We start from the raw sequence: 15,689 nt of genomic DNA, 5'->3' as shown, positions 1-15,689 counted from the left end.
TGCTCTTTTGAAAAAGAGGACTCAGGTAGCGAGATTGGCCCAGTGGAATGCGTTGTTCTCGGGCTCTTCGACGACAACAGCACGGGACGCATCGAGTGCATCGACGTCGACAGCATCGAAGTCTTCGGCATCGGCATCGACTGCATCGAGGCTTCTACCTCCTGCATCGTCGGTACCAAGACATCAAAAGGCTGCGTCGACGTCGGTGGTACCGGGACCTCCACTATTGCTGATGTCGTCGGACGGTGGTGCTTCGTCTGGAGTGCAGGTGAGGGCTGTCCATTCCCCTGCTGGTGGCGGTGAGCCTTCGGGTGGGTCTCCCCCTGCCCTGAGGGCTCCTGAGGTACAGTCCCACGAGATCGACCTTCTTCGGCCTCGGCCCCGAGGAAGCGACGGTTGGATTCTACGTCCTCCTCGTCGGTACCGGGAAGCTCCGGTGACATGCTTCGCTTGAAGAAGTCAAAGAAGCATCGTCACCGGTCTCCTTCCCGTCTCGGTACCGAGAGCTCTGGGTCGCCGAGGCAGTCGGCACACAGTAGGCATCGGCACCGGGAGGACCGCTCACCCTCTGTTCAGGAGGTGTCGATGCGCTCCCCGTTGGACAGCCCGGAACCGCTTCCACGCCCGGAACAGACTCTGACCTCGACACCTGCATCGGCTTCTCAGTCTTTCTCCACAGCCGCTCTGCACGAGAGTCTCCGGGCCGTTCTTCCAGAGATTCTGGGAGAGCTGTTGCGCCCTCCTCCGGTACCGGGGGTGCTTGCGCCACCGGTACCGTCGAGTGAGGCGACGGCTGGCTCCTTGCCCGAGGTGAGGTCTCCGATATCGGTACCGCTTGCGGTACCGGCTACGGCCGCCTCCCAGGCAGACTCCCCGACGACGTCGGTGGAGGGAGCTTCGCCGGTGCTGGCGAGGGAGTCCACCTCTCGACGCTCCTACCGTGGCCGTGTTTCCATGGAGTCGAGTCGGGCACGGCTTCAGACGCAGGTTCGTGAACTTGTGTTTGATACCGATGGTGAGGCCTCGTGGGAGGAGGAGGAGGACATTAGATATTTCTCTGACGAGGAGTCTGATGGCCTTCCTTCTGATCCCACTCCATCCCCTGAAAGGCAGCTTTCTCCTCCCGAGAGTCTGTCTTTCGTTGCCTTTGTCCGGGAGATGTCTACGGCCATCCCCTTCCCGGTGGTTGTGGAGGATGAGCCCAGGGCTGAAATATTTGAGCTCTTGGACTATCCTTCTCCACCTAAGGAAGCGTCCACAGTACCCATGCATCATGTCCTAAAAAAGACATTGCTGGCGAACTGGACCAAGCCACTAACTAATCCCCACATTCCCAAGAAGATCGAATCCCAGTATCGGATCCATGGGGACCCAGAGCTGATGCGCACTCAGTTGCCTCACGACTCTGGTGTGGTGGATCTGGCCCTAAAGAAGGCTAAGAGTCTAGAGAGCATGCTTCGTTGCCCCCAGGCAAAGACTCCAGAACCTTAGACTCCTTTGGGAGGAAGGCCTATCATTCCTCTGTGCTCGTGGCCAAGATTCAGTCCTACCAGCTCTACACTAGCATCCATATGCGGAACAAAGTGCGGCAGTTGGCGGGCTTGGTGGACAAGCTCCCTCCTGAGCAAGCCAAGCCGTTTCAGGAGGTGGTCAGGCAGCTGAAGGCGTGCAGAAAATTCCTGGCCAGAGGGGTATATGACACCTTTGATGTTGTGTCCAGGGCCGCTGCTCAAGGTGTGGTGATGCGCAAACTCTCATGGCTGCGTGCCTCCGACCTGGAGAATAGGATCCAGCAGCGGATTGCGGACTCCCCTTGCCGAGCGGACAACATTTTTGGAGAAAAAGTCGAACAGGTGGTAGAACAGCTCCACCAGTGGGATACCGCTTTCGACAAATTCTCCCGCTGGCAGCCTTCAGCTTCTACCTCCTCAGGTAGACGTTTTTATGGGGGAAGGAGGGCTGTTCCCTACTCTTCTGGTAAGCGTAGGTACAATCCTCCCTCTCGCCAGCCTGCGGCCCAGGCTAAGCCCCAGCGTGCGTGCTCTCGTCAGCAGCGTGCGCCTCAGCAAGGCCCTACAGCTCCCCAGCAAAAGCAGGGGACGAGCTTTTGACTGGCTCCAGCAGAGCATAGCTGACATCAACGTATCCGTGCCGGGCGATCTACCGGTCGGGGGGAGGTTGAAAGTTTTTCACCAAAGGTGGCCTCTTATAACCTCCGACCGTTGGGTTCTTCAAATAGTCCGGCAAGGATACACCCTCAATTTGGCCTTGAAGCCTCCAAATTGCCCACCGGGAGCTCAGTCCTACAGCTTCCAGCACAAGCAGGTACTTGCAGAGGAACTCTCCGCCCTTCTCAGCGCCAATACGGTCGAGCCCGTGCCATCTGGGCAAGAAGGGCTGGGATTCTATTCCAGGTACTTCCTTGTGGAAAAGAAAACAGGGGGGATGCGTCCCATCCTAGACCTAAGGGCCCTGAACAAATATCTTGTCAAAGAAAAGTTCAGGATGCTTTCCCTGGGCACCCTTCTTCCCATGATTCAGGAAAACGACTGGCTATGCTCTCTGGACTTGAAGGACGCCTACACGCACATCCTAATATTGCCAGCTCACAGGCAGTATCTGCGATTTCAGCTGGGCACACGTCACTTCCAGTACTGTGTGCTACCCTTTGGGATCGTCTCTGCGCCCAGGGTGTTCACGAAGTGCCTGTAGTAGCAGCAGCGCTTCGCAGGCTGGGAGTGCACGTGTTCCCCTATCTCGACGATTGGCTGGTGAAGAACACTTCCGAGGCAGGAGATCTACAGTCCATGCAGACGACTATTCGACTCCTGGAGCTACTGGGGTTTCTGATAAATTACCCAAAGTCCCATCTTCTCCCAGTACAGAGACTCGAATTCAAAGGAGCTCTGCTGGATTCTCGGATGGCTTGTGCCTATCTTCCGGAGACAAGGGCCAATAACCTGCTGTCCCTCGTCTCCCGGGAACGAGCGTCCCAGCAGATCACAGCTCGGCAGATGTTGAGATTGCTTGGCCACATGGCCTCCACAGTTCATGTGACTCCCATGGCTCGTCTTCACATGCGATCTGCTCAATGGACCCTAGCTTCCCAGTGGTTTCAGGCTGCTGGGGATCTACAGGACGTGATCCACCTGTCCACGAGTTTTCTCAAATCCCTGTACTGGTGGACGATTTGGTCCAATTTGACTCCGGGACGCCCTTTCCAAATTCCTCAGCCACAAAAAGTGCTGACTACGGATGCGTCTCTCCTGGGGTGGGGAGCTTATGTCGATGGGCTTCACAACCAGGGAAGCTGGTCCCTCCAGGAACAAGGTCTACAGATCAATCTCCTGGAGTTGCGAGCAGTCTGGAACGCTCTGAAGGCTTTCAGAGATCGGCTGTCCCACCAAATTATCCAAATTCAGACATACAACCAGGTTGCCATGTATTACATCAACAAGCAGGGGGCACCGGATCTCGCCCCCTGTGTCAGGAAGCCGTCAGCGTGTGGCTGTGGGCTCGCCGTCACGGCATGTTTCTCCAAGCCACATATCTGGCAGGCGTAAACAACAGTCTGGCCGACAGGTTGAGCAGGATTATGCAACCTCACGAGTGGTCGCTCAACTCCAGAGTAGTGCGCCGGATCTTCCAAGTGTGGGGCACCCCCTTGGTAGATCTCTTCGCATCTCAAGTCAACCACAAGGTCCCTCAGTTCTGTTCCAGACTTCAGGCCCACGGCAGACTGGCATCGGATACCTTCCTCCTGGATTGGGGGAGCGGCCTGCTGTATGCTTATCCTCCCATACCTCTGGTGGGGAAGACTTTGTTGAAACTCAAGCAAGACCGAGGCACTATGATTCTGATTGCTCCTTTTTGGCCGCGTCAGATCTGGTTCCCTCTCCTTCTGGAGTTGTTCTCCGAAGAACCGTGGAGATTGGAGTGTTTTCCGACCCTCATCAGACAGGACGAAGGGGCGCTTCTGCATCCCAACCTCCGGTCTCTGGCTCTCACGGCCTGGATGTTGAGAGCGTAGACTTTGCCTCTATGGGTCTGTCGGAGGGTGTCTCCCGTGTCTTGCTTGCTTCCAGAAAAGATTCCACTAAGAGGAGTTACTTCTTTTTATGGAGGAGGTTTGACGTCTGGTGTGACAGCAAGGCCTTAGATCCTCGCTCCTGTCCTACACAGACCCTGCTTGAATACCTTCTGCACTTGTCTAAGTCTGGTCTCAAGACCAACTCGGTAAGAGTTCACCTTAGCGCAATCAGTGCATACCATTACCGTGTGGAAGGTAAGCCGATCTCAGGACAGCCTTTAGTTGTTCGCTTCATGAGAGGTTTGCTTTTGTCAAAGCCCCCCGTCAAACCTCCTACAGTGTCATGGGATCTCAATGTCGTTCTCACCCAGCTGATGGATCCTCCTTTTGAGCCACTGAACTCCTGCCATCTGAAGTACTTGATCTGGAAGGTCATTTTCTTGGTGGCAGTTACTTCAGCTCGTAGAGTCAGTGAGCTTCAGGCCCTGGTAGCCCAGGCCCCTTACACCAGATTTCATCATAATAGAGTAGTCCTCCGCACAATAGAGTAGTGATCCCAACAGGAGGGGAGTGGCTGTGGGGAAACGCACCATTTCAAATTGGCTAGCAGATTGCATTTCCTTCACTTACGCCCAGGCTGGGCTGGCTCTTGAGGGTCATGTCACGGCTCATAGTGTTAGAGCCATGGCAGCGTCAGTGGCCCACTTGAAGTCAGGCACTATTGAAGAGATTTGCAAGGCTGCAACGTGGTCATCTGTCCACACATTCACATCTCATTACTGCCTGCAGCAGGATACCCGATGCGACAGTCGGTTCGGGCAGTCAGTGCTTCAGAATCTGTTCGGGGTTTAGAATCCAACTCCACCCCCCTAGGCCCATGTTTATTCTGTTCCAGGCTACACTCTCAGTTAGTTGGATAAATTGTTAGGTCAATCTCAGTTATGTCCTCGCCGTTGTGAGGCCCAATTGACCATATTTGTTGTTTTGAGTGAGCCTGGGGGCTAGATATACCACATCAGTGAGAACAAGCAGCCTGCTTGTCCTCGGAGAAAGCGAATGCTACATACCTGTAGAAGGTATTCTCCGAGGACAGCAGACTGATTGTTCTCACATACCCGCCCGCCTCCCCTTTGGAGTTGTGTCTTCCGTTGTCTTTGTCTTGCTACATATGGGACTGACGAACACGAGCCGGTTCGGGCTGGAAGACGGCCGCGCATGCACGTTGCGCATCGGCGTGCGAGGGCTAGCAAAGGCCTTTGCTAGTGAAGTTTCTGATTGGAGGGGGCTGCCGTGGATGTCACCCATCAGTGAGAACAATCAGCTTGCTGTCCTCAGAGAATACCTTCTACAGGTATGTAGCATTCGCTATCTTATCGATGCCATTCACAGTATTTCAAAATGTCTGATCCAAGGCTATAAGTGTAGGTACTGGTAGAAAAATATTGTCTGCAAAAGAATATAAAATTTCATCCTGCTTTTTATGCTATCAGACTAAGAGAACTCATAAAGATGTTAAAAATAAGATAGATGAAATCAGGGAACCTTGAGGGGTCACACATAATGGCTGGCAGGAATGAGAGATTTGTTGTTCTTTCTCACTGTATATCTTCTACTAGTCAAAAACTTATAAAACCAATCAAAAACTATGCTAGAAATACCTAACTCAGTCTAGTCAAAAGAAGAAAATGATCCACTAAATTGAAAGCTGCTGATATATCAAATTGTAGAACAATTTGACTGCCACAACATACATAGTAACATAGTAGATGACGGCAGAAAAACACCTGCACGGTCCATCCAGTCTGCCCAACAAGATAAACTCATATGTGTATACCTTACCTTGATTTGTACCTGCCTTTTTCAGGGCACAGACCGTACAAGTCTGCCCAGCAGTATTTCCCGCCTCCCAACCACCAGTCCGGCCTCCCATCACTGGCTCTGGCACAGACCGTATAAGTCTGCCCTCCCCTATCCTTGCCTCCCAACCACCAACCTCTCTTCCCCCACCTGCTCAATACTTTATTGACTTAAGATATTAAAGTTATCAAAAGAGTCTTGGTACTGTGGAAACTTCTGAACCTGAATTGTGAAGAGTGTAAAATATCATGGTCATCCACAAATCTTGACAGTTGAAGCCCAACAGTAGTCTCTATCACTTTAATAAATAAAGACGGGAGAGGGGAGATAAGATAAAGACGTTTAAATACCTATGTGGCATAAATACATAGAAGGCAAGTCTCTCTCAATTGAAAGAAAGCTCTGGAACAAGGGGGCATAGTATGAATGTGAAAGGGGATAGACTCAGAAATAACCTGAGCAAATACTTTTTCATGGAAAGGCTGGTAAATTTGTGGAGCAGCCACCCAGTGGAAGCAGTGGAAACGAAAACAGTATCTGAATTCAAGAGAGCTAGGGACAAGTACGTAGGATCTCTAAGGGAGTGTAGGGAGAGTAGATGGCATGGATGGCCAGACTGGATAGGCCATATGGTCTTACATTTTTCTCTGTTTCTATGTAAAGAAATGCTAGCAACTGGTCAAAAATTGCTATCAATTGACAAATCAAGATTTGTGGCTTTAGGAAGAGGTGCTAATACAATTTCACCCATAGATTTAGGAAAATAACCTACATTTAATAAACAATTTATAAAGAATACCAAATAATTTATAATTTCCTGAAGTGTGTTACTCAACAAATGGGCTGGACAACAATCCAGTAATTGTGTGACCTCTGCCCAGGTAATTTCAATAAACATAGCCCAAACCCTGTCTGTGGGAACATCATCCTCTCTAATTGAAATTGATAAAGAAAGTTGACTTTAAATTCATTTCTCCTGGGAAAAACACTGCCTCAAAAGCTGAACTTTCTCTGAAAAATAAGTAGCAAGCTCATTAGTATCAGGCTGATTAGTTTAACTGTTCAAGTCTATAGAAACAGTAAGGTCTCGCACAAGTTTTAATAATAACTTCTGATCAGGATAGGGAAAATCTATCAGGTTAGAATAATACTTGAGTCTCTTTTACCAAACTGCTCTACCGATTCCCGGTGCAACAATGCCGACAAAACTCATTCACTTTGAATGGGCTCCGGCAGCATTGCCGCGTGGGAGTCACTAGCGTGGTTTTGTAAAAGAGGCCAACTGTTTCTTAGTATTATTAACCTCGTGTTTTGTTTGAACCAGCATTTCCAGGACCCAGCCTAGAGCTGTGTCCCTTAATGAACTTCTCTCTGACCAGGTTAATTTTCTCACCTGATCCCAGCTGTAGGCTTGTCCTGCTCAGTAACAGTCTCTGCACCATTCACATGGTTGACTGTAACCCCCTCTCTTTCTTCAGGCAGGTCAGTAACATTTCCGTAATGAGGACTGAACACCCATTCTTTCTTCCAGCCCCAGGAGACTACCCAGAGTTTCTGCACTCTTTATGTGGCTGACCGTGACCCCCTCTCTGTCTTCAGGCAGGACAGTAACATTTCCCCAGTGAGAACTGGACACCAATTCTTTCTTCCAGCCACAAGCTAGGACTACCCAGAGTCTCTGCACTCTTCATGTGGCAGACCCTGACCCCCCCCTCTCTTCAGGTAAGTCAGTAACATTTCCCCAGTGAGCCTCTGCACTCCTCATGTGGCTGACCCTGACTCTCTCATTCTCTGCAGGCAGGTCAGTAACATTTCCCCTTCTCTCACTAACCAGGCACTGCGTTAACTTTAGGTTCCTCGTGCCCTGGGTTTAGGTAGCCCGTTTACTCCCTGCACCCGATTCTCTGTGAGGAAGGTTTCCCCTGCCCTCAGTCAGGTTGCTGTCCTTCTCCTTTTTTCTCCCTCACTGTCTTCCTCACAGCAGGCCTTTTACCTCTGCATCTTCCCAGAGAGAAATGGCCCCCACCTGTTTCCAAGCCTCACTCTGTCTCCTGCTATACTGCTTACTGAGTCAGGAACAAAGGCTGGTTCTAATTCCTGGCATCTCCCTAAGGACTGACTCCTTTCCCTCCAGGATATCACTACAGGTGTAGAGCCAAGGAGGTTTAATAGACAGGAGATGAAGTGACGTCAGAACGCTGATGATACTAAGATTTGCAACAGAGTGGACACCTGGGAGGGAGTGGAAAGCATGAAAAAGGATCTGAGGAACCTAGAAGAATGGTCTAAGGTTTGGCAATTAAAATTCAATGCGAAGAAATGCAAAGTGATGCATTTAGGGAGTAGAAACCCACAAGAGACTTATGTGTTAGGCGGTGAGAGGCTGATAGGTACTGAGGGGGGAGAGGGATCTTGGGGTGATAGTATCCGAGGATCTGAAGGCGACGAAACAGTGTGACAAGGCGGTGGCCATAGCGAGAAGGTTGCTAGGCTGTATAGAGAGAGGTGTGACCAGCAGAAGAAGGGAGGTTTTAATGCCCCTGTACAAGTCATTGGTGAGGCCCCACCTGGAATATTGTGTTCAGTTTTGGAGGCCGTACCTTGCGAAGGATGTTAAAAAAATGGAAGCGGTGCAAAGAAAAGCTACGAGAATGGTGTGGGATTTGCGTTCCAAGACGTATGAGCAGAGACTTGCTGACCTGAACATGTATACCCTGGAGGAAAGGAGGAACAGGGGTGATATGATACAGACGTTCAAATACTTGAAAGGTATTAATCCGCAAACAAATCTTTTCCGGAGATGGGAAGGCGGTAGAACGAGAGGACATGAAATGAGATTGAAGGGGGGCAGACTCAAAAAAGATGTCAGGAAGTATTTTTTCACAGAGAGGGTGGTGGATGCTTGGAATGCCCTCCCGCAGGAGGTGGTGGAGATGAAAACGGTAACGGAATTCAAACATGCGTGGGATATGCATAAAGGCATCCTGTGCAGTAGGAATGGATCCTCAGAAGCTTAGCCAAAATTGGGTGGCGGAGCAGGTGGGGGGAAGAGGGGTTGGTGGTTGGGAGGCGAGGATAGTGGAGGGCAGACTTGTACAGTCTGTGCCAGAGCCAGTGATGGGAGGCGGCGGGACTGGTGGTTGGGAGGCGGGAAATACTGCTGGGCAGACTTGTACGGTCTGTGCCCTGAAAAAGGCAGGTACAAATCAAGGTAAGGTATACACATATGAGTTTATCTTGTTGGGCAGACTGGATGGACCATGCAGGTCTTTTTCTGCCGTCATCTACTATGTTACTATGTTAGACGGCATCCAAATGATAGATGAAATTTAATATGGGCAAGTGCAAAGTGATGCATATCGGGAAGAAGAATCCAAATCATAGTTATTTGATGCTAGGTTCCAACCTAAGAGTCAGCACCCAAGAAAAAGATCTAGGTGCCATCATCGAAAATACACTGAAATATTCTGCCTCGTGTGCAGCAGCAGCCAATAAAACAAACAGAATGCTAGGGATTATTAGGAAAGGTATAGAAAAAGACAAAGAATATTACAATCTTAAATGTTGTTGTAATCTGCCTTGAAAAGCCTGGTGTTATAAAGATGATGAAATATATTCAAATTAAATGGACGTAGAATTAAACTCTCCTTTCATTGGGGTACATGGAATCACATCTTCATCTGTTTTGTAGAAGTTTACCTTTTAAATACACAAATGGATTATTCTGTTTGAGTATGTTTCAGGGACAAGTGGTTTATAAGTAAAAATAATTTTAAAAAAATTCTGTCAAACAGATCTCTCATTTGTTGAAACAAAACTAAATGGGCTATAAGCCCCTAATGCAGTCCATTGGTTTTCTTATATTTTGTTCTTGTGATGGCTTATACTGTGCCAAAACTGGAAATACAGTGAGACAGCATAATAGAATTCAGTAACATCCAAAACTTATTTTTTTATGTTTTAATCATCTTTATTAAAAGCAAAACATGTTGGTTGATAATCTTCAGAAAACAACAAGGCAACCGATCTGTAAAATCCAACGTGGAAAACAAACTAGCAGATCAGTATAATATCCCCAAAAAACTTTATTGAAGATACCGTGTATGAGACAAATGCCCGACACAGGCCGTGTTTCGCCCAACGATAAGTCCCAGTGTATCAGCTGACTGCTGTTATCAAGGCAATTCTCTAGATGGGGACCAGAATTGGTACAGTCTAATCAAAGAATTTTCAATTGATTTAACTTTCAAAATTACCCTAGAATATAAAACTTTCCTTCTTGTGATATAAATCTAAATATTCCCAATAATTATAATAATAGCAGTTTCAGCAATGTAAAATGCAACTTCAGAGCCTCAATTGAGTGCTATGCAGTTTAAAACAGCCTCTCCTCTCTATCAGAGCTTGGCAGGAAAAGAAAGAAAGAAAGAAAGTTACACAGGGCAAATTAATTAATTAAGCAATAAGCATTAAATTAAAGAGAATATCAGGTATCTCACCTATAGCCAGAAAGTTGAGAAGTTTGACATTTAAAGGTCAGAATTTACTTTACTGTGCAAGAGTTAGGTTCAGGGGTCCAGTACCTGGAAATTTACAAACACAATTGGTTTGTCTCCCCTTCAGAGCCAACACCCACTTCCTACTGTGTAGTGATCTCCTCACAAAGTGTCAGCTAACTGCTGTTATCAAGGCAATTCTCTATCCAGAAAGTTGAGAAGTTTGGAATTTAAAGGTCAGAATTTACTTTACTGTGCCAGAGTTAGGTTCAGGGGTCCAGTACAACTTCCTAAGTTCTTCCTGCAATCTTTTGCAGTCCACATGTGTGTTAACAACTTTAAATAGCTTTGTGTCAGCTGCAAATTTAATCATCTCACTCATCGTTCCCATTTTTAGATTATTAATAAACTAGTAAAAAAGGCCCGTTTCTGGAACGAATGAAATGGGCGCTAGCAAGGTTTTCCTGGGAGTGTGTATGTTTGAGAGAGAGAGCCAGAGTGAATGTGCGGGTGTGTGACAGACTGAGACTGTCTGTGTGACAGTGTGTGTGTGAGAATGAGAGTGTGTGACAGGGCCCCCTCCCCTGTTCCTAATGCCCCTCACCCCGTTCCCTCCCCTCCTTTTCCTCCTCCTTCCCACACTTTGGGTTCCTTAAGGCTTTCAAAAGTCTATGTACCCCCGTGGCCCTAACGCCCAGTATCCGGATAACCCACCGCTTTCCTCCTCACCCCTCCCCCAAGATGTAACACTTTCACGTCCTTCATTTTTTTAAAAAAGTGTCCTATCTACCCTGTGTACAAATGTCCGGAATTCAGATTGTGTTCCTCTCATAAATTTTCATTTCTTTCATTCATTCAGAACTTGCCCCTCCCCCCCCCCCCCCCCCCCCCCGAACACTTTCGGTTCCTTCAGTCTTTTAAAACTCCCCTATGTACCCTGTGTGCTAATGGCTAGCATTGAGATTGTTTTCCTGTCCCAAACTTGCATGTCTTTCAGTCGTTCACAACTCCCCCCCCCCCCCCCCTTCTTCAGTTCTCCAGTTTAACACTTTCGTTTCCTTCAGTCTTTTAAAACTCTCCTATCTACCCTGTGTCCTAATGGCCAGCATTCAGATTGTTTTCCTTTCCCAAATGTTCATGTCTTTCAGTCATTCAGAACTCCCCCCTCCCCCCATTTAACACTTTCGGTTCCTTCAGTCTTTTAAAACTCTCCTATCAACCCTGTGTCCTAATGGCCAGCACTCAGATTGTTTTGCTTTGCCAAATTGTCTGTCACTGACGTTACTGAGGTCAGTGCATGCCTGCCTAGCAGACCACTTCCGGCAGGCACGGTCCCAGGCACATACTGTTGGAGGTGAGAATTATTATATAGGATATGTTAAATAGCAGTGGTCCCAGTACAGATCCCTGGGTCACTTCACTATTCACTCTACTCAGTGCATTTTTCTAGCAAAAAAGGTGCCGGTACTCAAATGCTAGGCCACCCTTCAGGGGTGGGGTAATCACTGAGGAACCAACCCCATAATAGCCAGGCCACCTGCAACCAGTCACAGAAGCCTGATCTCTTTCATTAAAACTTGGGGTCCATGGGTCAATTTTAGCAGACAATGGAAAAGGTGCCGATACTCAGTACCCCCTCAAAAAAAGCCCTGACTCTACTCCACTGAGAGGATTGACCATTTAACCCTACCCTCTGTTTTCTATTCATCAAACAATTTCTAATCCGTAACAGAACATTACCTCCTGTCCCATGGGCTTTTAATTTTCTCAGGAGTCTTTCATGAGGGACTTTGTCAAATGCTGTCTGAAAATCTCTATATACTATATCATTTGGCTTACCTTTATCCACATGTTTATTCACGCACTCAAAGAAATGAAGGAATTTGGTGAGGTAAGAGTTTCCTTGGCTGAATCCATTTTGACTCTGTCCCATTAAACCATGTTTTTCTCTGTATATCTATGTTGAATTTGGAGTTTGTTTGTTTGTTTTTATTTTCACTTTCTTGCCCTCCATCTTCAATACCTCTCATTCCTGAATGTCAAGCATGGGCCAGTGTAGGAACCTTTTCCTTCCCAATGGTTTGGATGTCTGACATATTTCTTTAGTGTCATTCACTGGCCATCTTCCATTCCCAGACTGCAGCACACCATTTTCAAATTCTTCAGCCTTCTGCGGGACTACTTTCTTTCTGGTGACCTTTTCTTGGCTAATAAAATAGGCAAGGAAATCTCCTCTTTGATAGTCCACCTTCTATACTATCCTCCCTAACACCTCCCTTCTCTCTTCCCTTACTTAATCATTGTATACTACCAATTGTATTTGATATCCTGTAATGACTATGTCATAACAAAACTCTGTAAGCCACATTGAGCCTGCAAAGAGGTGGGATACAAATGCAATAAAAATAAATAAATAAAGCTATGTGCGTTTTAGATGTCTGCTTAAAATACACATAGCTTGAATGCTATGTTTCAGAAGTATGGAAGGAAATGAGTGTATTAGTTTTAATTATTTGATGATAATGCTATGTTGTAATTCCTGGTTTATCAAGTTTCTTTGTATGTAGCCAGCATAGAACTTTGAGGTATTATGGGCTATAAAAACAGTGTTATGTTCATATAAAAAGTGTTGAAAATAAGATATTTTTCACTTCAAACAAATGATAAATTTGAACTGTGCAGTGCGTGTATTCATGTTCTCCAAAGCCAACAAGAACCTGCTGTCTTTGTGAAAGCCAAGCTCTCACTCTAATTCTATTTAAATATATTTTATTCATATTGGATGTATTTGTTTGCCTCCTATATGGTTAAAATTATAATTTAATTTTACATCTTATACAGTTTGAATATCAAAGCCTTGATTATCTAGAACCAAACATAATAGCTGCCCTGGGATGATAATGGATTTTTGTTTTGGGATGGGTGCTGTATGAAAACCAATACTGGAAAGACTATGATGTTATCAGCTATAGTATGGAAGAATTTATTCCAAAATGATGCAACAAACTGTAGACCCAAACAGGAATTATAGCCATAATCTTGACGTACAAAATCTACAGTTTCACACTTTTCTATACCAGTATTCTGGACGAGTTAAACACACTGTTTAAAAATGTGGTTGCTTTTTTTTTTTTTTTTTTTTAAATTTCAGCACATTATCAAATTTCACCGTGCCTCAAAAGCAAATAAGAAGCCCATGCAGTTGCCGAGATCTATGGTGAAGTCACTGCTTTACCAGATTCTTGATGGAATCCATTACCTCCATGCCAACTGGGTGCTCCACAGGGACTTGGTAAGTACTGCATTCAGCAGCTAGCAGAACCTCTACCAATGTAGGACAGCATAAAGCCCTTCTTGTCTAGACCCACCCCTTGGGAATTTCTTGTGATTATGGTTGGATACTATGGGACATCTGTAGAATAAAAAATTATCGATTGCTAGTTTGTAAAAATGACATAGGCTAGTGGCACCTTGTAGATTAACCAATTTATTAGGCGCAAGCTGTTGCTTCATCAGATTAATTTTTTTAAAAATATCGGTTGCATCTGAAGGGCGATAATAATAATCACCACATTTTTTATTAGGAGGGCTGTTCCCACATCCATACACAATCCATTAGCTGGAGAGATTTTATAGGAGTTGGAATACTGTTCTGATGCACAAATTTTTACTTCCTTGTCATCAAGCAGATGCAGCCATTACAGATGGGTGTGTCCATCAACCAGCAGAGGGAGATAGAGAGCACACTTTTTTCAGTGCCTCATACCAGCTTGCTCCACTGCCTCTCTTCAGTATTTGAGTTTATTCCCTCCGGGAGGATGAGTTTATTCCCTCCAGTTATGTCTCAGTGGAGGATGAGTTTATGCCCTCCGTTTTTGACACTGTCAATCATGATTTACTTCTTGCCACACTGTCCTCATTTGGGTTCCAGGGCTCTGTCCTCTCCTAGTTCTCCTCCTATCTCTCCCACCGCACCTTCAGAGTTCACTCTCATGGATCTTCCTCCACCCCCATCCCGCTATCTGCTGGTGTTCCCCAGGGATCTGTCCTTGCACCCCTTCTCTTCTCAATCTACACCTCTTCACTGGGCTCGCTGATCTCATCTCATGGTTTCCAGTATCATCTTTATGCTGATGACACCCAGCTGTATTTCTCCACACCAGACATCACTGTGGAGACCCAGGCAAAGGTATCGGCCTACTTATCCGACATTGCTGCCTGGATGTCCAGCCGCCACCTGAAACTGAACGTGTCCAAGACCGAGCTCATCGTTTTTCCACCAAAACCCACTTCTCCTCTTCCTCCACTTTCCATCTCAGTTGATAACACCCTCATCCTCCCCGTCTCATCTGCCCGCAAACTCGGTGTCATCTTCGACTCCTCCTTCTCCTTCTCTGCGCATATCCAGCAGATAGCCAAGACCTGTCGCTTCTTCCTCTTTAACATCAGCAAAATTCGCCCTTTCCTCTCTGAGCACACCACCCGAACTCTCGTCCACGCTCTCATTACCTCTCGCCTTGACTACTGCAACCTACTCCTCACCGGCCTCCCACTTAGCCATCTATCCCCCCTTCAGAACTCTGCTGCACGTCTTATATTCCGCCAGAACTGATATACTCATATCACCCCTCTCCTCAGGTCACTTCACTGGCTTCTGATCAGATACCACATTCAGTTCAAGCTTCTCCTTCTTACCTACAAATGCACTCAGTCTGCTGCCCCTCACTACCTCTCTACCCTCATCTCCCCTTACATTCCCGCCTGAAACCTCCGTTCACAGGACAAATCCCTCCTCTCAGTACCCTTCTCCACCACCGCCAACTCCAGGCTCCGCACATTCTGCCTTGCCTCACCCTATGCTTGGAACAACCTTCCTGAGCCCTTACGCCAAGCCCCGTCCCTGCCCATCTTCAAGTCTTTGCTTAAAGCCCACCTCTTCAATGCTACTTTCGGCACCTAACTCTTACCTTTCAGGAAATCTAGACTGTCCCAATTTGACTGCCCCTATCGGACTGACTGTTCACTTGTCCTTTAGATTGTATGCTCTTTGAGCAGGGACTGTCCTTCTATGTTAAATTGTACAGCGCTGCGTAACCCTAGTAGCGCTTTAGAAATGTTTAGTAGTAGTAGTAGTTGTTTTCATCTAAAACATCCTACCATAAATCTCCTCATAGACAGGAATTATGGTCTGTCTCTCCTTCAAATTCTAGAGAAGATGATTTTTCTGTAAAATTCACCAGTTCCTTCTCAAGCCTCTTCAAATCATACTTTACAACCTATTCAGCCTGTTCAACAAATACCTTCTA

At 46.9% G+C, this 15,689-nt stretch overlaps 1 protein-coding gene across 1 annotated transcript in view; it reads left to right on the top strand.

Annotated features, from left to right (window-relative positions):
• Window positions 1–15,689, top strand: part of CDK19 (cyclin dependent kinase 19) — a 391,521-nt gene that overhangs the window by 115,667 nt on the left and 260,165 nt on the right. Inside the window, exon 4 of the mRNA XM_030199212.1 lies at window positions 13,535–13,675. Coding sequence (XP_030055072.1) covers window positions 13,535–13,675 — 141 coding nt within the window. The remainder of the gene's footprint in view (window positions 1–13,534; window positions 13,676–15,689) is intronic.

This window comes from Microcaecilia unicolor, chromosome 3 (genome assembly GCF_901765095.1).
Source record: "Microcaecilia unicolor chromosome 3, aMicUni1.1, whole genome shotgun sequence".
NCBI lineage: Eukaryota > Metazoa > Chordata > Amphibia > Gymnophiona > Siphonopidae > Microcaecilia > Microcaecilia unicolor.
This window is presented reverse-complemented; position numbering and strand designations above follow the sequence as displayed.